This window comes from Leptopilina heterotoma, unplaced genomic scaffold (assembly GCF_015476425.1).
Source record: "Leptopilina heterotoma isolate Lh14 unplaced genomic scaffold, ASM1547642v1 Lhet_32, whole genome shotgun sequence".
Lineage (NCBI taxonomy): Eukaryota > Metazoa > Arthropoda > Insecta > Hymenoptera > Figitidae > Leptopilina > Leptopilina heterotoma.
This window is the reverse complement of record NW_025111017.1, coordinates 1435664-1461466: the sequence shown is the minus strand read 5'-3', so window position 1 is coordinate 1461466 and position 25803 is coordinate 1435664. Positions and strand designations below refer to the sequence as shown.

Below are 25803 nucleotides of genomic sequence, written 5' to 3'. Positions count from 1 at the left end.
TCAAAAATTTGTCAAAATTCAATTATTTTTAATGTCTGTTATTTCAATAAAACTCCACAAAAGAATTGAATTATTTAAAAAGAAATTTTAATAAAATTCGTCTCAAGAATTCAATTATTTATTCAAAAGTAATACAATTTATTGCAGAAATTCAATTATTTACAAATTATTTTCATAAATGATTATTATTCAATTATTTTCATAAATAATAAAACTCTTCTTTGGAATTCAATTCTTTTCCTAAACTTTCCTCAATTTAATAATTTTTCATATTAAGAGTAATCTATTATTTAAAAATTTAATGATAAAATTCTTTATGAGAATTGAATTTTAAGAAACATTCAATTATTTAATAAAATTTTTATTTTCGTATTTAAATAATTGAATTCTCGTATAGAATTTTTTAATAAATATTAATTTAAAAATGAATTAATTAAAGAATGTCAGAATAATCGAAATTTCGTAAAATTGAATTATAAACAAAAGGATTTGAAAATTCTCGAAAAACTTTTTCAAAAAATTATTTTAAAAAAATTTTTTTAAATCGAAATGATGAAAATAATGTTTGAAGGAATTACAGTAACAATATTCTTATAATATAAAATAATGATTTTATCAATTTTTAATTATTATAAGCCCGAAGTCAAACGACAAGGCCCATTAGGACAATTGCCTACTTACATGAGTTATTTGTAATAACCCCTAAACCTAGGCAACCAATTCCTTTCACCAAAAAGGTTACTATTATTAGTAGAAGTGTAAATATAATTTTTTTTTAATTTAATAAAATATTTTTTGAGTTATGGAGTTTCAAAATTTTGATTTTTTTGAAAATATCTTTTTTCGATTTAATATATTGATAAGTAAAATTAATCAAATTTAAAGTATGAATAGTGATTTTTAAAGGGTTTTTCACGGGCTATAAGCTGGTGATGAAAAAAAGTTGTTTTCTTTTAATTTGACCTTGAAATTCAAGGTCAAATTCTTAATTTCAATATATCTCAAAATCGGTGTTTTTTATTTTTTTCTAACCTATCCCAATCGAAAGCATGTAAAAATCAGAGTGGGACCATAGAAATTTTTGAAGAAAATAATAATTCATCATTATTTTCTATAGAAAATGATGATAAATTATTATTTTCTTCAAAAATTGGTATGCTAGTATACTTTTACAAGCTGATCACAAATAATTAATTTAAGAAAATTTTAAAAACTTTTTTAAAATTTTTTTTTACAATTTTTTTAAATTAATTATTTGTGATCAGAAAATTTGGTTCCTCTACTTATTGCTTACAAAATTAGACAAACCATACTTCAATGTTTCTTTTTCATTTATTTTTTTGTACCAAAAATGATTTTAATATTGGTGTACGGAATCTCTCCCATTTCAGTGCGAGAGCAACCCCGCACTTGTCCAATTTTTAGTTCTACTTAGTTTCACTTTTATATTAAAATTCAAAAATTTAGGTTTTGAAATAAAGGGTTTTAAATTTTTATAATACGGGTTTCGGTTTACAGTTTTCAGTTTCAGATAATTTTTTTTTGTTTCGGTTTCTGGTTTTCGGTTTTTTAAAAATTTCTGTTTTTTCAGTTATCGGTTTCGGTTGCCATCCCTGTATTTAACAAAAAATATATGTTTATTATTCCTGGTTGAAATAAGAATACATTCTTCGTATGACAGTGAAAAAGTTAGACAATTTAAATTACAATTAATTACTAATTACTAGTTTCCTAAACCCTAAATGGTTTAATGATATCCTTGGATTCCATCAGATTTTCAATTTTTTTTAAATTAGACACACTTCTGAATTGAATCTACCTAAGTCAAAATATATACATAATTAATTAATAACAAACAATGAATCATAGAATGCTTTTAAATTTTAAGGTCAGCAAAATAAAATTAAAAAAGTCCTAATGAATATTAATAATAACATTCATTAATTTTTTCCAAATTATAATTTATGAACTGATTAGTTTTTTTACTAACCTATTTAATAATTCTGTAAAAGGTTTCAGCTTCAACTATAGTGTTGTGTAAAACAGTTTATTATTAAAAGCAAAATACTAAAAACTGATCAACATTTAATCTGAACAGTGGAAATAGTGAAGTAAATTCATATATTAATATTATTAAAGAAAAACGAATAGAAAGCATATTATAAATTATTCTTAGAACCGCACTTATTTCTGTATGAAAATTGTACCTCAAATTTTAAGATCGATGAATAAGAGAGTTTTATGTACATTTCTTATAATAAAAAAATATGTATCACTTTCGATGGGAGTTGTGAACACATTCATGTTTTGGTAAGTGTATGACCTATACTGAAGACGTTGCTCCACGTATATTTATAGTTTTTTGCAGAGGCTCTACTGTCTAAGGTCAACGTTGTCTAAATAACTTACATTTTTAATTCCAAATTGTTTATTAAAATCAAGAAATACATTTTTTAAAATAAATTTAATGTTATTTTCTTATTTCAACTTTAAGTTTTTTAATATTCTTTTATGTAGATAAAAAATTATATAAAATATAAACTTCTGTAGCAGAGGTAACCTGTATATTACACCGTCCGACACCATTTTTTACAATATAAAAAACAATTATTTTCGGAAACTAGGACCAAGAAAAGAAAACCCGTGACTCGCTGTTAGATCAGTTAGTTAAAAATTTGTATGAAAGATACTTTAACCGAAACCTGTAAAGTGAATAAAAGTTAAAATAATTACTTTATGATTGAAAAACAAAATTTAACCCTAGTAAAATTCATTATTAAATTAATTAATTTATCCACTTTTCTATTACATTTGATCATTAAATTGAGAAATTTTGACGTCAATTTGATGAAAATTGAACCGTAAATAAGGTTCACTTAATAAAAAAATGCATAAAATCTAACCCAAAAAGAAATAACTCATCAATTTTATGTCAAATTGATCGTTAACAGGGTGTCTAGTAATTTAGAAATATAAAATTCCCGGGGTTTTCCCGGTTTTTTCCCGGTATGTAAATAATTTTCCCGGATAATTGAAAACTAAAATTTTACAGTAAATTTAATCGTAATATTTGTAAAACTTATAATAAGAATTGTATTGTGATTTACTTGACGGTAATTTCATGTTTAAAATCAAAAACAGGTGTCGCATCACTGTAAAAATTTGGCACAAGCTTCCCAGTGGGCAAAAAACCATCATTGTTTTAAAAACGTTCCAAAAATGTTTTTAGAACGTTTCATGTCTGCCAAATAACGTCCCAATAACGTTATATGTTTCTAAAACGTTTTAAAAGCAATGGAACGTTTTTGGAACATTATTTGGCAGACATGAAACGTTCTAAAAACATTTTTGGAACGTTTTTAAAACAATGATGGTTTTTTGCCCACTGGATTGTCACATCGAAAATCATTTCCCATATAAGTTAGGTCTTAATTGGACAATAATAAAACATTGTCTAATATACGAAGAGAATCAATATACAATTCGAAATTGAAAAAAAATTAAGTTAAGCGTTGAAAAAATGTAACTATTTTTTCCAACAACATAATAAAGTACTTCATAAAAAAATTCCCGGATTTAAAAGAAAATTCCCGGGGGTTTCCCGGTTTTTCCCGGGAAAAAAAAATTCCCGGGGTTTTCCCGGTTTTTCCCGGATTCCCGGTTCGCTAGACACCCTGGTTAAGTATATTACTCGATTTTACGAAAATTATTCAAACTTTTAAGAATTTCTAATTAAAATTCATCAAACTTCGATTTTAAGATTAATTTGTAGGCTGCAGAATATTTTAAACCCAGTATTTTTAATTTTGCCCCTCTATATTATTTAGTTTTCTACGTCTTTTATTATTATTATTTGATATTATTAACATTATTAATTAGGAAGGGAATTTATCAATTATAATATTATTTTTTGTCAGGAAAATTTTCCAATTTGAATGAAATCGAAAAATCAAAAATAAATTTCTAGTATAAGTTCAGCAATATTTTACAGGGTTGCCACGCAACCTGGAAACCTGGAAAATCTGGAAATGTCAGGGAATTTTTATAAACCTTGAAAAAACCTGTAAAAGTCAGGGAATTTTGATTGGAATCCTGGAAAATTATTGTTTTCTAAAGTCATTGTGCTTATTCTTGAAATCTAATTTTTCTTTAATTCAATTTTCTTAATTCAATTTTAAAAGAGTTGCCTTTACAATATTTCTTCGCAATAATTCAATTATTTTCATAAATAATCAAAAAATTTATAGATTTACAATTATTTTCATAAATAATAAAACTCATCGCAAAATTTCAATTATTTGTAATACAATTTTAATGGAATTTCTCGAAAAATGTATAATTATTCTTAAAAATTTTATTCAAATTCATCAAAGAAATTCAATTATTTTCAAAAGTAATAAAATTCTTCGCAGAAATTCAATTATGGTCAAAAGTTTAAAAAAATTAATCGTTAAAATTTCAATTATCTTTATAAATATTAAAATTTTTCTCCAAAATTCAATTATTTTCAAAAATTTTAATGAAATTCTTTTTAGCAAATTCAATTTTTTTTCAAAAATTCTCCTCCAGTCAATGATTTTTAATATATACTATTTTAATAAAATTTTCCAAAAAAAATGAATTATTTTAAACATTTTTTATAAATTTTTTCGCAATAAATCTATTATTTTCAAAAATATTCAATTTATGTTAAAAGAGAATCAATTATTTTTATAAATATGTAATACGATTTTTTACAGGGATTCAATTATTATTTTCGTAGATAATAAAACTCATTGCAAAATTTCAATTATTTTTGATACAATTTTAATCGAATTCTTCAAAAAATGTAATTATATCTAAAATTTTATTAAAATTCGTCAAAAGAATTCAATTATTTAAAAATTTGTTAATAAAATTCTTTATGAGAATTCAATTTTGAGAAACATTCAATTATTCAATAAATTATTTATTTTTGTATTAAAAATAATTAGGTATTTAAAAAAGAAATATTATTAAAAAATTCGTCTCAAGAATTCAATTATTTTCAAAAGTTATAAAATTCTTAGCAGAAATTCAATTATGGTCAAAAGTTTTAAAAAAGTTATAGTCAAAATTTCAATTTTTTTTATAAATATTAAAATTTTTCTCTAAAATTCAATTATTTTCAAAAATTTTAATAAAATTCTTGGCAATATTTCAATTAGGTATTTAAAAAAATTTAATAAAATTCTTGAGAAAATTTCAATTATTTTCAAAAACTTTTCTCAATTCAATGAAATTTTTTTACAGAGATTAAATTATTTTTAATACATTTTTAATCTAATTTCTCGAAAAATGAAATTATTCTTAAAAATTTTATTGAAATTCGTCAAATGAATTTTAATTACCTATTTAAAAATTTGTTGTTATAAAATTCTTTAAATGCGAGTTGAATTGTAAAAAACATTCAATTATTCAATAAATTATTTTTTTTGTATTTAAATAATTGAATTGTCGTAGAATTTTCTAATAATAATTGATTGAAATATGAATTTCAGTTAAAACTTTAGATAATAATTGAGTTTTGAAAAGCAGGTCTCAAATTATAATCTTTGAATGTTTGAATTTTTCACACTTTTGTAGATTTAATTTTTTTTGTAAAAGTTGAATTGAATTTTTTTAAAGTTATTTCAAGTTTTTATTTTCTAATATATATATTTAAGTGAAGAATTTCCGAATACCTGAATAATCGATGAAATTTCGTAAAATTGAATTGTAAACAAAAGGATTGGAAAATGTTGAAAGAAATTTTTCAGAAATTATTAATAATAATTAATTTACACTTTATAAAGAAGAATTTTAGTTAAAAATTGTGGAAAACAATAATTGAATTAAAATAATGAAAGTAATTTTGAATAAGTTACAGTAACAATATTCTTATAATAATAATAGGTATAAAATGATGATTTTATCAGTCCAACATTTTTAATTATTATAAAACATGAACCCAGTGGGCAAAAAACCATCATTGTTTTAAAAACGTTCCAAAAACGTTTTTAGAACGTTTCATGTCTGCAAAATAATGTCCCAAAAGGTTATATGGTTCTAAAACTTTTTAAAAGCAATGGAACGTTTTTGGAACATTATTTTGCAGACATAAAACGTTCTAAAAACGTTTTTGGAACGTTTTTAAAACAATGATGGTTTTTTGCCCACTGGGAAGATATCGATTGCATTGGAGTGATCGATATTTTCATGTTTTATAACAAGTTTTTATAAGATGTTTAATTTCAAAAAGGTTTGAATTAAAAATTTTGTAAAATATAAAAAATGTAGTTTTAAAAACCTGGAAAAATTCCGTTTTTTTAGCCTGGAAAACCTGGAAAAGTCAGGGAATTTGAAATGAGTAAAAGCGTGGCAACCCTGAAATTTTAACACTTTTAACATTTTGAAAAATTTGTATTTTATGGGGCGAATGAATATTTCCCAAAATACCTTAGTCAAAACCTTAGTCGAATTTATTAAAAACAAATTTTAATTTAAAAATTAAACATTTAAATAAATAAAATATTTAAAAAATAAACTTAACAGAATTTGATAAAAATATAAAATAAAATTTAGATTAAACAGATCTTTTATACCGATGATTTTTTATTTAACCGAATTCTGATTCAACTGAATTTCTATATACTAATCCAAATTTTTAATAACAGAATTTCTATTTCACCAAATTTCCATTTGTTCGAGACTTTATTTTTTAATTTGTTAATAATTTCTGAGGGGTTAATTTTAAAATATCGAAATATTTTGCCGAATAAAATAAAATAACAATTCGTGATAATAATAAATGTTCGAACCACTAGAGATTTCATGAATTAAAAATTCTAAAACTTAAAAATCTAACTATAAGTAGAAACACAGTTAAATAAAAATTGGATTAAATAGAAATTCTATTAAATAAAATTTTTATAAATAAAAAATTTGGGTTAATATAAATTTTATTAAATAAAAAATCCGTTTATTAAAATTTTTGTACCTAAATAATTGAATTTTTTTGAATCATTTTATGAAAAATTTAAAGAATAATTCAATTATTTCGAATAATTTAATTAAAATTTTAATAAAAATAATTGAATTCTAATCTTAAAATAACTTACCAAACCAGTTAAATCAGGATTTTTTTGCACTCACAAAGTATAATAAACATCTTTTTCTTTTTCTTATATCTTCTGTGGAGAAAAAAGAACCAGGTGTTAAAAAAATTAATAAAGAAAATTAGAACCGAAAATTTGTCAGAATAATAGAAAATCCAGATAATAGAATTTCTACTGTAATTTTTCTTATATTTTCAAAAATTAAGTCATAATGCATGAAGAATGAAAAGAAAAGGCAATTTCTCGTCTCTTATGTCTAAGAATCGGTTCTCAAAAAAATGCACAGCAAAGAGTATATTAAAAAAAATCGATATTTTAATGAAAAGATAGTTTTTTATTTTGAAAAAGCAACCTTGAAAACAAAAAAAATTCGTCATATTACATATTTAATTAGTTTAATATACGATATTTCAAGTAGACAGTTTTTAAAATTTCCAACATCGAAATAAAGTAAACTATAATTTTTTAATGCAATACATGTACAAAACTTTTATTTTTAAAATTAAAGAATGTATAATTTTAGATTATTGATTATCAAGTAAAAAGTAAAAACAAATTATGGAATTTATTCGTAATGTTATAATTCAAAAGTATTTGACGTGAAATATTATTGCTTGCAAAATTATTCGGCAAAGATTTAAATCATAAAAGAAATTGTTTTTTAGAGTAGCCAAAAACATTCCTTTCCATGGAATGCATTACTTTGTAATTGGTTTAAAAATTTCTTATTATCAGCGTTGACTTGTATCTCGATTTCTGTAAGTTATTCCTTGACTTCTCATATCTTTTATTGCTTCTCTAGGTAATGTTCCAGAAACAGAAAGAGCATAAACGCCTTTTGTAAATTTACCTGGAACAAATAATAGTATAATATGTAACATGCGAGTAAAACAAGAATTTTAAGTAAGAACAAGATTTTTACGATGAGTATTTATTTTTTACTTACAGAATAGGACAAATGAGTTATACTTATATTAAAACGATTTTTATTTCTATTACTGAAACCAATCTGAAGAATCTTATTGCAATCTAATTTAATATTATACATTACTCACTAATTCTCTGCCACTTTGAAACCCAACTATCTTCTGGACACATGACTGCAATCATGCTGAAAACATATGAATACTTTGATTAAACATAACATATTTAAAAGATATTTTTAAACATACTTAATAAACAGTAAACACTTATTCGAATTTGACCTTCATTTATAAATAGAGTTAGGAACTTTCTGCTTTTTTGAGAGGTCAAATTATGCTGAAACAAATAGCCCAATTCTGCTGAAATGCGGCTTTAATTAGTTATCAATTTTGCTTTATATATAATAAAAACATTATTACTAAAACAAATGGTAATAAAATGAAAAAGTTTAGGAAATGAATACAGCGATTTTAATTATGCATATAATATGGTAATTTATTACACTGAATAGCATTTTAATAGTGAATAAAATTTAAGAAAAAATGAACTTTTTAAAATTAAATAAACTTTTTTTTGTTATAATTGAAGTGTTTTTACACTGTACATAAAACGATATTAACATATAATAGGGGAGACTGTGGCGAAAAGTTAAATTGTGAAAACAGTTAAAATTCATTATCTTTTGAAGGGAAATAGTTAGAGCATTGCAATTTCAGGGCTCGAACCAGTGAAAGTATTTAAAAATACGGACTTTACGGACCAAAAATGAAAAATTACGGACCATTTACGGACCAACTACTGGTAAAAATATATAAGAGAACATTTTACTTAAAACTATAAATTAGATTTTTTCATAACTAATAAACATGAAGATATCGATAACTCCGAGTCTTCGACTCGGAGCGATCGATTACTTCATGTTTTATAATAAATTAAAGATAGAGTGATAAAATCATTATCATTTCAATTATTATTTTCAAGAATTTTTAACTAAAATTCTTCTTAAAATCGATTATTTTTAATAATTTTCGAAAAAGTTTTTTGACAATTTTCAAATCCATTTCTTTACAATATTCAATTTTACGAATTTTCAATTATTTGTAAATTCTTCAATTAAATATGTATTAGAAAATAAAAACTTCAAATAATATAAAAAAAAATTCGCAATTAAAATTTCTCAAAAAAATTAATTCCACAGAATTGTTACTCAGTTAAAAATATGAAAAATTCAAATTTTCAAAGATTTGAATCTGAAACCTTTTCAAAATTTAATTATTTCTAAAACTTTACGCTCTAATACTTTTAATATTCAATTATAATCTAAAATTTTAACGGAAATCCATTTTTAAATCAATTTTTATGAGGAAATTCTACGAGAATTTCATTATTTAAAAACAAAAAAAAAACAATTTATTGAATAATTACATATGAATTATTACATTGAATTCTTTTAAAAAATTGTATCAATCAATTTTAAAATAATTTGAATTCTTTTGCAAAATTTTATTAAAATAGATATTAAAAATAATTAAATTAGGCAAAATTTTTGAAAATAATTGAAATTTTGCCAAGAATTTTATTAAAAGTTTTTTGAAAATAATTGAATTTTGAAGAAGAATTTTATTATTTATAAAGAAAATTGATAATTTACGCAAAGAATTGCATTAAAAATTTTGAATGCAATAATTTTATTCTTTAAAGAAATTTAATTAAAAATTTATTAAAAATAATATTTAAATTCTAATAAATAAATTGAATTAGAGGTTATTAAAATAATTAAATTTCTTTGATAAATTTTAATAAAATTTTTAAGAATAATTACATTTTCAGGGCTCGAACCAGTGAAAGTATTTAAAAATACGGACTTTACGGACCAAAAATGAAAAATTACGGACCATTTACGGACCAATTACTGACAAAAATATATAAGAGAACATTTTACTTAAAACTATAAATTAGATTTTTTCATAACTAAAAAACATGAAGATATCGATAACTCCGAGTCTTCGACTCGGAGCGATCGATTACTTCGTGTTTTATAATAATTAAAGATAGAATGATAAGCGTTTGTCTGATAGTCCGTAGGTCGTAGGTTCTATACCCGCGTGCGTCAGATTTTTTTTTTTGGTCACGATTTAATTAAAAAAAGTTAAAATCGTTAAGTAACAATGTTATTTATTAATAATTGAACTTGTTTATTATTAATAAATAATGAATTTATTAACTTAATTTTGAAAAATAAAGGTGAGAGTAAGTTGAGGGCAAAGATGAGGGCAAACGCAAGGGCCACGCAGGGGGCCGACGAGGGCGACCGCGTGGATCGCCCATGCGGGCGCCCTCATCGATCAGCATGTCGTTTCCATGAGGGGCCTCGCCTGGATCACCCACGTGGGCCCCTCCTGGATGTGGACGATCCATGCGGGCCCCCGGCGTGGGCCAACACCACTTTTCCACACGGGCCTGTACAAATTTTATTATTTATGAAAATAATTGAATATTGCGAAGAAATTTATAAAAAAATTTGTAAATAATGAAATTCCTGTAAACTTTTTATTATTTTTTTTGAAAATAATTAAAGGTTTGTGTAGAATTTGAGGAGATTTTTTTTAAATAATTGAATTCTTTTGGAAAATTTTATTATAATAGTATAGATACCTATTAAAAATCATTGAATTGAGGAAAAATTTTGAAAATAATTGAAATTTTTCCAAGAATTTTATTAAAGTTTTTGAAAATCATTGATATTTCGGAGAAGAATTTAATTATTTCTAAAGACAATTGAAATTTTGACGAGAATTTTTAAAAATTTTTGAACATAATTGAATTTTTGCAAAGAATTTTATTACTTTTGAAAATAATTGAATTCCTTCAATCATTTGTAATTTCTCTAAAATTATCCAAATTATATCGTATAATTTACGGACTTTACGGACCTTTTTCAATCGAATTACGGACTTTACGGACCTTTTTTCGAAAAAACGGACTTTTACGGACTTCAAGCAAAGTTACGGACTTTTACGGGATTTACGGACCTAGTTCGAGCCCTGCATTTTTCGAGGAATTCGATTAAAATTGTATTAAAAATAATTGAAATTCTGCAATTAGCTTTATTATTTATCAAAATAATTGAATTCCTAATAAGAATTTTATCATTTGCCAAAAAAATTAAATACCTGTAAAAATTTTATTATTTATGAAAATAATTGAATATTGCGAAGAAATTTATTAAAAAATTTGTAATTAATGAATTTCCTGTAAAATTTTTATTATTTTTTGAAAATAATTAAAAGTTTGTGTAGAATTTTATTAATTTTTTTTAAATAATTGAATTCTTTTGGAAAATTTTACTAGAATAGTATAGATACCTATTAAAAATAATTGAATTGAGGAAAAATTTTGAAAATAATTGAAATTTTTCCAAGAATTTTATTAAAATTTTTGAAAATAATTGATATTTTGGAGAAGAATTTAATTACTTCTAAAGATAATTGAAATTTTGACGAGAATTCTTAAAAAATTTTAAACATAATTGAATTTTTGCGAAGAATTTTATTGCTTTTGAAAATAATTAAATTCCTTCAATCATTTGTAATTTCTCTAAAATTATCCAAATTATATCGTATAATTTACGTACTTTACGGACCTTTTTTAATCAAATTACGGACTTTACGGACCTTTTTTCAAAAAAACGGACTTTTACGGACTTCAAGCAAAGTTACGGACTTTTACGGGATTTACGGACTTAGTTCGAGCCCTGCAATTTTAATTATAGAAGGGTGTTATCACCCTAAATAAATGTCCGGAGTTATGTGACATTCTGTTAATTTTTGTGGTGTCCATATTTAAATTTTTTTTTCACCCTACTTTTGAAAATTTTTTTCGTAAAAGAAAATATCAACTTTTAAGTATATTTTTTGCATTTATTTTCACCGAGATTTTTTACTTCATTATTTGGGTCCCCTGAAGAGATACCTAAAGGTATTTGCTAAATGAGGCTCCGGATATTTAGTTAGATTTTTTATATTTGTTGTTAAAGCCAAAAATGCACCCTGGGGCGAAATGTTAAATGTATTTTTACATGTTGTTAATTAAAATTTTTTTTTTATTTTTCGTTCTTTTGGGTTTATTTGTTTAAAAATGATTTATTTGACATTAGGCAAGTACTCTGTCAAAAACAAGACCGTTCACGTGAAATAAACCAAAATTTTTTTTTTTTTTTAATTTAATTTTTTTAACTTTATAACTGTTCTAAAGCTTTTGTTAAATAAACACAGATCTTTTATTAACTAAATTACTTGTTTACGTATACTTTAACTTATTTAGTCATGTTTAGAAGCCCAATAACTATTTAACCTTCAAATTCTGCTCAATATCTGCTGAAAATCGGCTAAAAATCACCAATTTGGCGGCATATTTCGCACATAAAAATTCTGCTGCTTAAATGATAAAATTATGCTTTTTTCTGCTGATTTAATTTCATATAATTTCTATTAAAAAACGTGTTTTATAAGGTTTTTAGACGTTTTATGACATTTAAAAATTTTCGAGCAGAATTCTGCTTTTATGCTTTAGCAGAAAGTTCCTATCTCTATTTATAAAAATTCAAAATGTCGGACATGATTTGTAAAATTTATTCGGATTTTTATCAATTTCAGTATCAAGGGGTATTTTGAGTCGCTGAATTCAGACATTTACTTTTAGAAATCCAAAATGGAGGATCCAAAATGGCGGACGTAATTTATTTACGTCAAAATTAGAATCAGTGACCCAAAAAACCTTTATATACTAATTTTTATAAATGTCTGCTTGAAATTGAAAAATTTTGCCCGCCATATTGGATCCGACATTTTGAATTTTTTTTCTTGACGTATTTGAATTCAACGACCGCAAAAACGTGTGTATACTAAGTTTCATAAAAATTCATCGACCAGATTTTGTTGGACATTTTGGGCCAATCATATGAATATTTTTCCAAACAGCAGGCTTCACAGTGCCCCTAAAAAGTATTTTAGGGGAAATAGGGGACTGAAAATTAAAAAATAAAATGTCACATGTCACAAAAATCACCCTAAAGAAATGGCTGCCTTTATCCTCTTGTTGCTTAATATACTATGAATGCTTCTTCAAATTTAATTTTTACGAAGAATTGTATTAAAAACTTTTGAAAATATTTAATTTCTTTTATGGAATTTAATTAAAAGTTTAATGAAATTTATTATATTAAAGAATTTTAGAACAATTTTTGAAAGTAATTGAAAACTTTTTGAAGAATTTTATTCAATTTTTTAAAAATAATTGAATTCCTGAGAAGAATTTAAATAATAATTTTTGAAAACAATTGAATTCATGAGAAGAATTTTATTAAAATTTTTGAAAATAATTGACTTTTTGAGAAGAATTTTTCAAAAATTGTTGACAGTAATTTAATTCTTGAGAAGAAATTTTCCTATCTATTTATAAGAATAATTTAATTCTTGACGAGAATTTTTAAAAAAAATTTTGAAAATAATTTAATTTCTGCAAAGTATTTTATAACTTTTCAAAAGAATTGAATATTGTCAAAGAATTTTATTATTTATGAAAATAATTGAATTTTAAAATGAATTTTATTCAAATTCCTGAAAATAATTGAATTTTGTCGACGAATTTTGCTATTCATTTATAAAGATAATTGAAATGTTCACAATTTTTTGTAGATTCTTTAAAAATAATTGAATTTCTGCGAAGAATTTTATTAATTTTGAAAATAATTGAATTTTCTCAAAGAATTTTATTAATTTTGAAAATAATTTAATTTTTGCAACGTACTTTATTACTTTTCAAAAGAATTGAATTCTTGTGATGAATATTGATATTTATCAAAATAATTGAATTTTGGAAAAGAATTTTATTAAAATTCCTTAGAATAATTGCTTTTATGGGAAGAATTTATGCGATTTCTTGTTTATCAAACTAATTGAATACTTTTGCAAAATTACTTAAAATTTTTTGAAAATAATTGATTTTCTGCGACGAATTAAATGTTATTTATGAAAATATTAGAATTATTGCCACGAATTTTCTTGTTTTATTGAATAATTGAATGTTTCTTAAAATTGAATTCTTTCCTCAAGTTTTAATAAAGTTTTTAATAATAATTGCATTTTTCAAGGAATTTATTTAAAATTGTATTAAAAATATTTGAAATTAAATGATGAAAATAATTGAATTCGTAAATGAAATTTTATTATTTATGAAAATAATTGAATCTTTTCGTAGAATTGTATCAAAAAGTTTTTTCTATAATTAAATCTGTTGATAAATTTTATGAAAATTATTAAATTGCAAAAAACTTTTGAAAGTAATTGAACTTTTGCAAAGATTTTTATAAATTTTTGAAAATAATTGAATTTTGGCGAAAAATTTTGCTATGTGTAAAGATAATTGAATTCTTGACGAGATACTTGTGAAATTTTTTAAAAATAATTGAATTTCTTCGAAGAATTTTATTACAATTAAAAATAATTGAATTCTTGGGCTAAATATTGAAATTTATGAAAATAATTGAATTTTGTAAAGAATTTTATTAAAATTCCTAAAAATTATTGAATTTCTGTGAAGAATTTTGTTATTTATCAAGATAATTGCATTAAAACTTTTGTAATAATAAATAATATTACAAAAAGAACCAACTTTAAAAAATAATTGAGACTTGACTTCATCAAAATTTTATAAATTTCATGAAAAATTTCATCGATCATAAATTTCAAGATTTGAAACTTTCAAAACAAAAGTTTCCAATTGAAAGTTTCAACGGCACTTTGCTAAATTTGGCGTGAATTAATCATTAAAAGATAAAATAAAAAAATAGGGGAAATTTTGAAAATAGAGTACGTTTAGGGACCAACATTAAAAAAAGGGAACTTTTAGGGAAATAGGGGACAGACTGTGAAGCCTGGAACAGCAGCGAAGGGGTTAAAGTAAAAAATTATTAAAGTGTGAGAATGTCAGAGTAATACTTTATATTAACTCTCTCTATTCATCATATAATAGAGAAAAGGAAATAATATAGTTCATTTATATTATTTCACAAATATATTTTGAAAAAATTGATAATTACTGAAATTAATAGAAATACAACCTGTTTTTTTAATAAAATTTATTTTATTATATCTTATTGAAATTACTTTCTATAAACTATCTGAGGTGATGAATAAAAAAAAAAGAATTTAGTAGCAAAATGAAATAAATTTTACTGTATTCTTACCCATCGAAATTTCCACTTGTGCACCGCATGACTGCATCTCTGTCATTTTTAATTCTAAGAAATAAGTTGCAGTTTTCACAGCCGTCAAGTTCAAATTGATCTATCGTCTATAAGAAATAGAAATAAAAGCGGATGTTTATATCTTTTCATTAAATGTAGAGGATTCTAGATAGATGAAAGAAAAAGGTTTAACTAAATTACATTTTTATCACTCAAAATAACAAAATAAATAGTTTTCGACAAGTTAGGATATTATAAACATAACCTAAAATTTTTTGCCTCTTATGTATATAGATATACCTTTCTTGGAAGCGCGTCATATTTATTTAACGACTGTAAGTCAAAAAAAGATAACTTTCACTTTTTTCGCACAGTAAAATTATTAAGTTAATAATAATTAACAGATGTTAATACTGTGATAAATATTTAGAATCTTAATCTCATACGCAACGTATTTTATTAAAAACATAAACAAAACTTCTTAAACAACTTTATAAGATGTCAAAACAAATAAACAATAATCTAGGCAAGTATAACGAATTTCAAATGTAAACAAAAGGAAGAAATGAGTATGTGTAATTTCTTATTTTAAAAGTATTAGATAATAATTTTTGTTACAGTTCATGAGTGTATATTTACCTTGATTAAAGAACATCCTAAGCAAGCTCTTAAGCTTCTGAGTCCTTTAGGAACTGTATCCATGGCTTGTTTTTAAAAATACTTATTGAATTCTTTTTAATTCTATTGCTTCTAGCACAAGTAGTTGACATAAAAATAAATTGAGGCTTGAAACATTTCTTTAGTTGGTTTTTGTTTATTATTACTAGCCTTGCTAGTTTCAGACTTATTCTTATGGTACGTCTTCAATAGGAACATAAAGCTCAGTTAACAGTGGTTAGCACACAAGTGTGGTGTGACGTCACGGCTAGTGTCATCTGTGGTGATTCAGTGAATTTAAAGAAATACAAAAGTCACTATGACTTATTAACATAGGGAATTTCACTTTAAGTAACTTAGTAAACTTAAATCACTAGTATTTAATTAAAATAAATAACAAATTAGATTAATATTAATAATCATTAATATAATAATGCATTTCTCTCTCAATTCTATTAAAATACTATGTACAAATATAAATTAATAAACTACACGTGTTTGAATATATACACGTGCCAAAAGGTCAAAATTCAAGGTTATACACGCGTGTGAACTTCGATGTCAATGAGCTATACGCGACGATCATGCGCAATACTACTCAGAATAAGGGTAGTTTTCTAGGAAATGATATTAAAAATAGTTCATTTATTACCCTTGGCGCCACGAAGTCGCTAAAAACCATAAAACGAAATACGAAACCAAAAATGTCAATCATCGATTGCGCAACCTTTTCGCAGAATTACTAGATTTTAGTCTAAGCCCATTTTATATTAATTGGTTAAACGAACATAAAATTATATGACGTCAGCAATTTGATTGGTCAAATTGCTTGTGGAAGGGATAAATCCCTCCTATTTTGTTAACTATAAAAACCAATGTTAAACCAAAAATTGTCAGATTATTTCGTATTCGCGCGACTCGTGTTCAAACATTATAACTTAAAATAATTTGTGAACTTATAAACATTATTCTAAAAACTGGGTAAAAAGAATAAGTGACTAAAAACTAATAAAAGTTGGTTTTTGTTAAATTTTCCAACTATAAATATCAGTGTTATTTATTTAAAGAACCTTAAATAATTAAATAAACATTTTAATATAATTTAATAATTTAACTTCAGTGATTTTAATTAATATTCATATAAATAACTTTAAATAAACAGTTTGATTTATACCTTAAATATTCTTCATTTAGTTCAGTGATAATTTTAAGTTTTGATAAAATTAATTAAATAATTTAATTCAAATTTGAACTCTTTTCAATTTCCAATGTCTACTATTGAAGAACCAATCGACTATTAATCTACTGGCTCTAACAGTATTTCAAACATCATAACTGAACCAATAGACTATTCGATATCTGGTTCTTACGGAAATTTTAACGTTACGTCAAACTCAGCACGTAACATGTGGACATGACATGTTGACGTCACTATTAGGGTGCATTTACACGTATGTCGAAGAAAAAAATTTACCAAAAAATGTCATTCACACTAAACTGTAAAGGTGTTTCTATATTAACTTGAAAATACATCTTTTGATTGATTTTATATTACAGAATGTGCAATTCTTCTGAATCAGACAAAAAACAAATACATTTTTAAGCTTTTGCAGAAACACCTTTACAACAACCGTTAACGGAAGAACGAGTTATCGAGTATTTACACCTTCAGTGAAAATTGTCCAGAATGAAAAATCTATATTGGCGTAAGAGAGACAGGCTGTATATCTGTTTCTCTTACTTCAATGTGGATTTTCCGTTCTGAACAATTTTTACCGAAGGTGTAAACGCTCCATTAGAGAAGGAATATTGAATATTTCAACGATATTAAATTAATATTTAAAATAATGTAATTTTATGAAATTTCATTATGCACCTTAAACGGAACGTAATCGTAACGCAACGCAAAACGTTTCCATGGGACTGAACCCTTAGGGTACGGTCACACGACTTTTGGAAAAACCATTCTTGTCTTTCTCTCTCCTATGACATAGGCATAAGTTTTTCTCACTTTACATTTTCTTACTTTTTCCAAAAACGGAAAATGTAGAATGAGACAAACTTATGCCTATGTAATAGGAGAGAGAAAGATATGAACGGTTTTTCCAAAAGTCGTGTGACCGTACCCTTATTGCACGGTCACACCAACTAGAGTAAGAGAGAGAAAACATAAAATTTGGAATTGTCTGACTCTCTTACTCTTATGTGTTACCATGACAACTTGCAGTCAGGCAGGCAACCGAGGTGAGGGTGAGATCGTACCTTTAAGGGTTCGATCCCATGTGAGCAGAATACGTCGACCGAAAGCAGAAAATCATGAGAGTGAAAAGAACAACACAATATCTACCTATCTCTTTTGCACTCATGATTTTCTGCTTTCGGTCGACGTATTCTGCTCTCATGGGATCGCACCCTAACGCCGACATGTGATGGCACCTTTTCAGTTAATGAATCCATTGTGCTTAGGGCTTTATCCACTACTACGTGGGACTACTCTCTGAAATAATGTGATTGCACCTTTACATTCTTAGAATAGCAATAGTTGCCTTCTTTTTATGTTCGATGTAACTTCTTTATTATAGAAATGGCATTTAGATTAGAATATAAAGTCGTGTAATGTAATGTTTTTTGAAATATATTTGATTGAAAGCAGTGTTTAATGTTCCATCAAATGGTACGTCAGGGTAACAATGTTAATCAAATTCTTTTGTCTTATTCTTTAAGAGATAAATATTGTTATTTTTATTATCACAGCAGTATGTTTATTTTTAATTTAATGTTCTCATGTTTTTCAAAACAAACTTTTTTTATCACATATATTGGAATATTATTTTATTAAATTAATCTCATAGTCGATTAGAATATTTTTTTCTAAAATAACTACAGTATTTTATATTGAATTACATTATTAATTTTCACAGAGTAGGAAACAGGTTTTAGCCGGTATGTTTATCCTGCTAGGAATATGAATAATTTATTTTTTTGATAACCTAAAAGAAGTTATTCACTTCTAGACGAATTTTTTCTTTAATAATTTATATTTCAATTTAAAGTTTCATTTTTACAGTGTAAATAATAAAAATAGGGACATTCTATTTCCTGTTTCCTGATACCTCAAAACCCCCCGCCCCCTCCCCTCCGCCACGAATTTTTTTGAAACTCACACTACCGACCATAATTAAGTGGACACCTCTTTTTTTCATTATAGTGTAAAAAAGCGTTAAGCGTATAGAAAAGAAAAAGAATAAAAGTTTTCTCTATTGTTTCCCTAAAAGATAATAAAGTTATGATAAAAATGACACCTAATAGAAGAGATTACGTCAAGTTTTCTTTGTTGGATATACCTATGAAAAAAATATTGATTTTGCTTGCTTTTCTTTATTTTTAATTTCTCTAAAGCTAATTAATATTTTTAACGTTCTTGAACTCATTTTAAACGTCATTTAAGGGCATTTGAAACTTGATGACGTCACACATGCTTTGCACAAACTGAAACGTCATCAAGGTTCAAATGCCCTTAATGGAGAATTAAATTTATTTATCGGTATTTTGGCGAATATTTTTCCTTAACAGGTGCAAGTGGAGAATCTTGTATCAGAAAAATTTTAAAAATTATCACTAATATTAAAGATGTTGAAAATATGGTTGAGTAAAATATATAAATTTTATAGATACTTAAAAATGCAAGTCAACTTTTTAATAATGTATTTATTAAGTCAACCCGGACTAAAATTTTTTAAGTTTTTTGTAAAAGTAAAAACATTTATGAAAATCTATAGTTCACAACAAACTAAAGAAACACTTTTAACCATTTTTCGAAATTAAAAATTTTTTATAACTTCTTACAATAACAAATTTGTACATCATTTTAAAAAAAATTAATAACTAAAATTTAATTTGTTGGAAATTAATGGGGATTTTTTGGTAGTTAATTAATATGCACTCTTTTAAATAAAAATAATTGTAAAAAAATTTTTAATTTTTAATAACAATTTTATAAACAATGTGTATTTTTGATGCTTTCTAGAGCAAGAATTTTGATGAAATTTATACATAACAGACATCTTTATATTCTCGAAAAAATGTGTGTATTTTTAATTATAACCGGAGATTTTTGATTTTTTGTTGCGTCGTGCACGGACCGCCACACACTGGGGCAAATAACACGCTTTTGGACAAATTGATTTTTAGACCACAATTTTTAACCGATTGACAAAATTTTTTTTTAAGTTAAAGCTAATAAAATTTTGCATAAAACGTACGTTTTTTATTTTAAAAAAATTTCCGTTAATTGTTTATTAAATGTTAAATAAAAAAATGAGAAATTTTTTGACTTTAAACAAATATTGTTGCTTACGAAGGCCTATTATATTATTAATAATTACCAAAAGCATTATAGCTATGTTCTAAAAATGTTTTGAGGCATTAACTATTTTGTTTAAACAATTTTTGAATTGTTATATAAAGAAATAAATTAACAAAAGCTTTTCTTTAATATTTATTTTATTATATACAAGGAAATATACCAAAAAACGAGACTTAAACAGCTAAAAATAAAGAAACTGCAAATGTTAATTAAGCTTTCTTTAAACAATGATAAATTAATAAAGGAGTATTATTTTTATGAAAAAAATGCTTTTTTCAATGTTTATACCCAGGCGCGAAAGACCAATGCTGACGATAGATTAAAGGTTGATTGAGTCTTGAACGCTCAGTGTGGGTAACTCACAGTAGAAGCAGTCTTTACATCACTGTCAATCAATATTAGTTCAATATTGGTTCAACATTGGACCCAATGCTCGTCCCATGCTCGATTCAAGACTCGGTCAGTCTTTATGAGTGAAGCTCGAACATCTAATCTTGATTCAAGCTTGAATCAATCTTTACTCAATATTCAGTTTATCTTTATTTATTACCGTGTTCACTTAATTAAATAATATTATAATAATTATAATTATAATAATTGTTTCAAATAATAATAATAATAATTAACATTAAGTTATCAATTGATAAATAAATATATTATTAATTGTAACATTCATATTTAAAGAAAGTTAAATGGAAAATTTTTTTTTATAAATGTTTTCAAAATTATTATAGATAATTAATAAATAATAATTAAAATGTGCAATAAATATTCCTGACACTGCATCATATTTAATCATTTTATTAATTATGTTAACTTTTAATATTAATTTAATTAATTATTATTTATTTATTAATTATTATAATTTTAATAATTATTATTCAATTAATAAATATTATTATAATTAATAATAATTATAATATTTAACATTATAATTCATTATTATTCCAAATTATATTTATTTACATAATATATTATTAATATATCTAATAATAAATGTTAATAATTTTGTTACTGAATAATAAAAAATATCAATTATTTATCGATGTTTATTAAATTATCCATTAAATATTTTTAATTGTAAAATGTTTTAAAAGTTGAATTTTGTAATGATTACAATTTTATTATGAATTATTTAATATTCATTTTTAATAATTAAAATAATTCAGGATTAGTATGTGTAAAATTTTTAGTCATAGTTTTCACTTTGCCCTTATAAGTAACAAAGTATACGGCACTGGCATTAATATATTACATTAGCCCGAGGTCTCATCGAGACTCAGTGGCCGTGCGGATTAAGTGGTTGCGTCTAGGACTTCCGGAATGCGTTTGGGGCGGGGGGACGTGAGTTCGATCCCACATGCGAGCGGATTTTTTCATTATAAGCGGTTACATAAAATAATAAAATTACTATTTAATCTGTATAATTAATAAGTGTTGTGAATAAAAACTTGTGAACTTGTTTGTAAATAATATTAAAAGTCTGTCAAAAATGAAGTTAAAAAATGTACAAATTATCACAAATTGTGTTTTTTTTTTGCTAAAATTATTTTTCAATATTATTATGTTAAATGAAATTTATTGTTAGTCATATAATATTTATATGAAAATAATATAATTATTATAATAATAACTTATTGTCATTAAATATGTAAATACATATATATTAATAACAATACTGTTTATTATTAATAATAATAATTAATATATTCACGTTATATTGAATGAACGCGTGAGAAGCGTGTAAATTTGGGAACAGTGGAAGCAGTCTTGTTCAGTCCTGCTTTCGGTTTCCGCAGCATTGATTGAAGATTGAACGCCAGTCTTCAACAAAGACTGAGCGTCAGGTTTACATCGATGTTACTATTCCGGACTCAAGTAGCCTTGCTTTCGCTGTCCCACCAATCTTCAACCAATACTGACCAAGTCTCAATCAAGCTTCGTAAAGCCTGAACTCACTGTCAGCTCGCGCCTGGGTAAATGAATAAAAAAAATTAAAGCTAATGTATATGTATATGTAAAAAAAAGTTTGCCTTTTCCAATTTTCAGTTCCTTACGATTTTTTGTGAATACGCACACGTTTTGCACGCATTGACTAAAACCTACTTTCTGTTACTTTTCTCACGATTTGCTACTATTTTAAAACATTTTTTTTTTTATTCTTGTCACTAAAAATACTTTTCTCATTGAGAATTTACACTATTTCATACCCATTAATAGTTTAAATAAAATAATTCATATTTATTTTTGTTAAAATAATGATAAATTCAGGAATCACAAACTCATCTTGTTTCGCTACTATATAAAAATTTTGTTACTAAATTTAACTTTATTAATTCAAATTGATCTAATGTAAACAAATTTAATCGATTCAAATATCCCTCGATCCAATTATGTTAGACTATTAAAGCTTTAAGTGTTAAGAAAAAAACTACAATTAAGGGAACTTTCTGGTCAAGGATTAAAAAAAATCGATTTTTCTTTTTTTGCTTTAAAATGTTCCTTAGTATCATAAAATTATTGTCTTGAAACATTTTCAAAGAAATATGCAACAGAAAGAAAGTTATAGCAATTTCTTCAAATTCTATCAAATCGATTTTAAAAAACCAAAGACAATTCAATCCTTTATCTAAAAAATGATTTAAATCATTTTATTTAAAAATTCTAAAAAAAAGTAATTGTATTTTGGAATAATTACAGTTGTAATTTTTAGAATAAAAATAATTTCCAATCATTTCACATTAAAATTTAAAAAAAATTTAATTCCTCTAAGAAAATAAATAATAAGTAGGTATTAAAATATTTGTTTAACAAAAATTATTGAATTTTTGAATAATTTAATTTGGAAATTCTGAAAAATTGTAATTACAATTTTTGTGAAGAATTATCGATATTAATTTTTTTGATTAAGAATTGGATTTTTAAATCTAATTGTAGTTTTGGAGAATTCTTACTGAAAATTTGGAAAATAATTGAACTTTACAAAAAATTAGAATTGAAGCTTTATATTTTTATCTCTAAATCGCCTAAGATGTACATAATAAATCGTAAACAATTGAAAATGCAATTTATTTTTATTTCCATAGTGTAAAAAATAACTATAGTCGAATCTTTTTCTGTAGTATCTTATTTTTTCAAGTCTTTTAGAAAAAGTAAAATTTATATTCTTTATGGGGGGAAACCACATTAGAAGGCTCATTTCTATGGATTCTTAAAGTATTTTTTAAGGCAAGAATAAATTTTTTAAAATTCAATGACAGTTCGACATCATTTTACTGCTGCTTTCAACAATGTTTGAATAAAAATAATTTATATAGAATAAAACTACTAAATTTTAAAATGATCGGTAGATTACTGTTTAAGTTTGACGTCCCGAAAATATGAAAAAATGTCAGTTCCAGAAAAGCGCGTTTGAAAATAAAGATTCGCAAATTTTATATTCAAAAGAGTAAGAAACCACTTACATTTTAATTTGCTATTCCAGCACCATAAAGCAACTTCTGGCAAATTTCTCCCTTATCTCCATTATACCTTCAGTCCATGTACAACAAAACGAGACAATTAAAAAACGGACACCCTTAGTTACATGTTTCATGAGTTCGTGGCTAAACCGGAGGGATCACCGTCTACCATCTGTATCACATAAAAGACTTCAAATTTCGCTTTGAAATTTTGTGAGCCTACTCTTGAATAATTATACCTACTATCGATTTATGCAATTAAAAAATCGATTTTTTAAACCTTCTAATGTGGTTTCCCCCCTTAAAACAAATTTAAGCAATTTAATTTTATATTTTTTTCAAAATTTATTTTGTGTTAGACTCGACCATCCTGCTAAAAATCCATATTAAAATAACTTTAGCAGCCTCTTAGACTAAGATTTAAAGGTTAAAAGAGACTTTAGGTCAGATTTCCAAAATTCAAAATGGCGGATCCAATATGGCGGACATTAAAACTAAGAAGTTAATTATTTTTTATGATACTTATTACATGAAGGTGTTTGGGGGTCACTGATTACAAATCTTACATCAGATTTTGAATATTAAAAATCTGATGTCAGATTTGTAATCTGCGAACGCACAAACCCCCAAATAATGAATTTCAGACAAATGCAAACAATTTTTAATTTTTATCCGCCATATTGAATCCGCCATTTTGAATTTTGGAAATCTGATGCCAGATTCGTAATTAGCGACATCAAAAATCCCCGATTAACCCCTTCACAGTGTTTGACGTCTATAGAGGCAAAAATAATTCGTGCCCCCAGTGTGTATGACCGCTATAGCGGCATCGAAAAAAAAGTTATATAAAAGTTAACGAATCTTGCTAAAAATGCCTACTCGAGGGTTTTCGGAGTCGCTGAATCCAAATCCGTTATTGAAAATTTTAAATTCAAAATGGCGACCAAAATTTTTTTTAAGTTTACGAATTTGGCTGAAAATGCTCATTCGGGGGTTTTTGAGATCTCTAAATCCAAATATTTAGTTAAAAAATTAAAATTCAAAATGGCGGCTCCAAAATGTCGACCAAAAAAATTTAAAGTTCTCAAATTAGTTCTTAAAACTTAAAGCAGAGGAATTAATATGTCCGATGTTTTAAAACATTGTGAAATACTCAAAATCGATCTATATTAAAAAATTTAATAATAGTTATTAAATTAAATAGTTCGTGACTCCGGATTCGACTAAGAGCGGTGTTTTAAATAGTTTGTGTAAATATATATAAATATAAAAATATAATGTATGTAAAATATATTATACATATATATAAAAATATAAACCCCAAAAGACTCAAATAACTATTTATATCCACATTCGTAAACTTTTAAATTTTTAGTTGACATCTTGAAGTCGCCATTTCGAATTATAAAATTTTAACCCAATATTCTAATTCAGTGTCTCCAAAAACCCCCAAATGCTCATTTCTAGCCAAATCCGAAAACTTTAAAATTTTTTCGTTTGCCATTTTGAAGCCGCCATTTTGAATTTTAAAATTTCAACCAGATATTCGAAATCAGCAACCCAAAAAACCCCCCAAGTGAGCATTTTGAGTCAAATCAGGAAACTTTTAAATTTTGGAGCCGCCATTTTGAATTTTTAAATTTTTATCAAATATTCGGATTCAGCGACCCCGAAAACATAAAATATAATAATGTCAAGTAATTTAAAAAAAAATTTTTTTTTGCACATTTGTGTCACGAAAAGCTTATTTTGACTACACTGCTAAGGGGTTAACAATTTTCAAGCTATTTTAATGTGCAGAAGCAAGAATATCGACTTGTTAACTTTAAGAACGTTTTTCTCGAAAACTTGATTTTGGGCGTAAGGTTCCTTTTAACTTACCAGGTCACATATAAATTATTAAAAATAATTATGAATACTACAATTGCGTTGTGTATATTTGCAAAAATATATTTTTAAATTTCGGTTTTTTTATCTTATTTTTAACAAACCAAATTACATTGTTTATTATTAATTACAATATATTATTTAAAC

The 25803-nt window shown here is 24.7% G+C and overlaps 3 protein-coding genes across 6 annotated transcripts in view; 1 reads left to right on the top strand and 2 right to left on the bottom strand.

Moving 5' to 3' along the window:
* LOC122504792 (ankyrin-2-like) overlaps positions 1-2581 on the bottom strand; it is an 85337-nt gene extending 82756 nt beyond the window's left edge. Inside the window, exon 1 of one of the 2 annotated variants that reach the window (XM_043616038.1) lies at positions 2208-2581. In XM_043616038.1, coding sequence (XP_043471973.1) covers positions 2208-2249 — 42 coding nt within the window. In that variant the 5' untranslated portion in view covers positions 2250-2581. The other variant, XM_043616040.1, reaches the window with a different exon arrangement.
* A 4995-nt stretch (positions 2582-7576) lies between these two features.
* LOC122504794 (transcription elongation factor SPT4) lies at positions 7577-16143 on the bottom strand. The gene is made up of 4 exons (XM_043616043.1): positions 15925-16143; positions 15286-15392; positions 8171-8226; positions 7577-7965 (listed from the first exon to the last, which is right to left on the bottom strand). Exons 1-4 carry the CDS (start codon positions 15985-15987, stop codon positions 7847-7849), a joined length of 345 nt encoding a protein of 114 aa, XP_043471978.1. The 5' UTR covers positions 15988-16143; the 3' UTR covers positions 7577-7846.
* Positions 16144-18461: 2318 nt separating this feature from the next.
* Positions 18462-25803, top strand: part of LOC122504838 — a 57356-nt gene continuing 50014 nt past the window's right edge. For all 3 annotated transcript variants that reach the window (XM_043616118.1, XM_043616119.1, XM_043616117.1), the window contains exon 1: positions 18462-18616. The gene's annotated coding sequence lies outside the window, so the exon portion shown is untranslated. The remainder of the gene's footprint in view (positions 18617-25803) is intronic.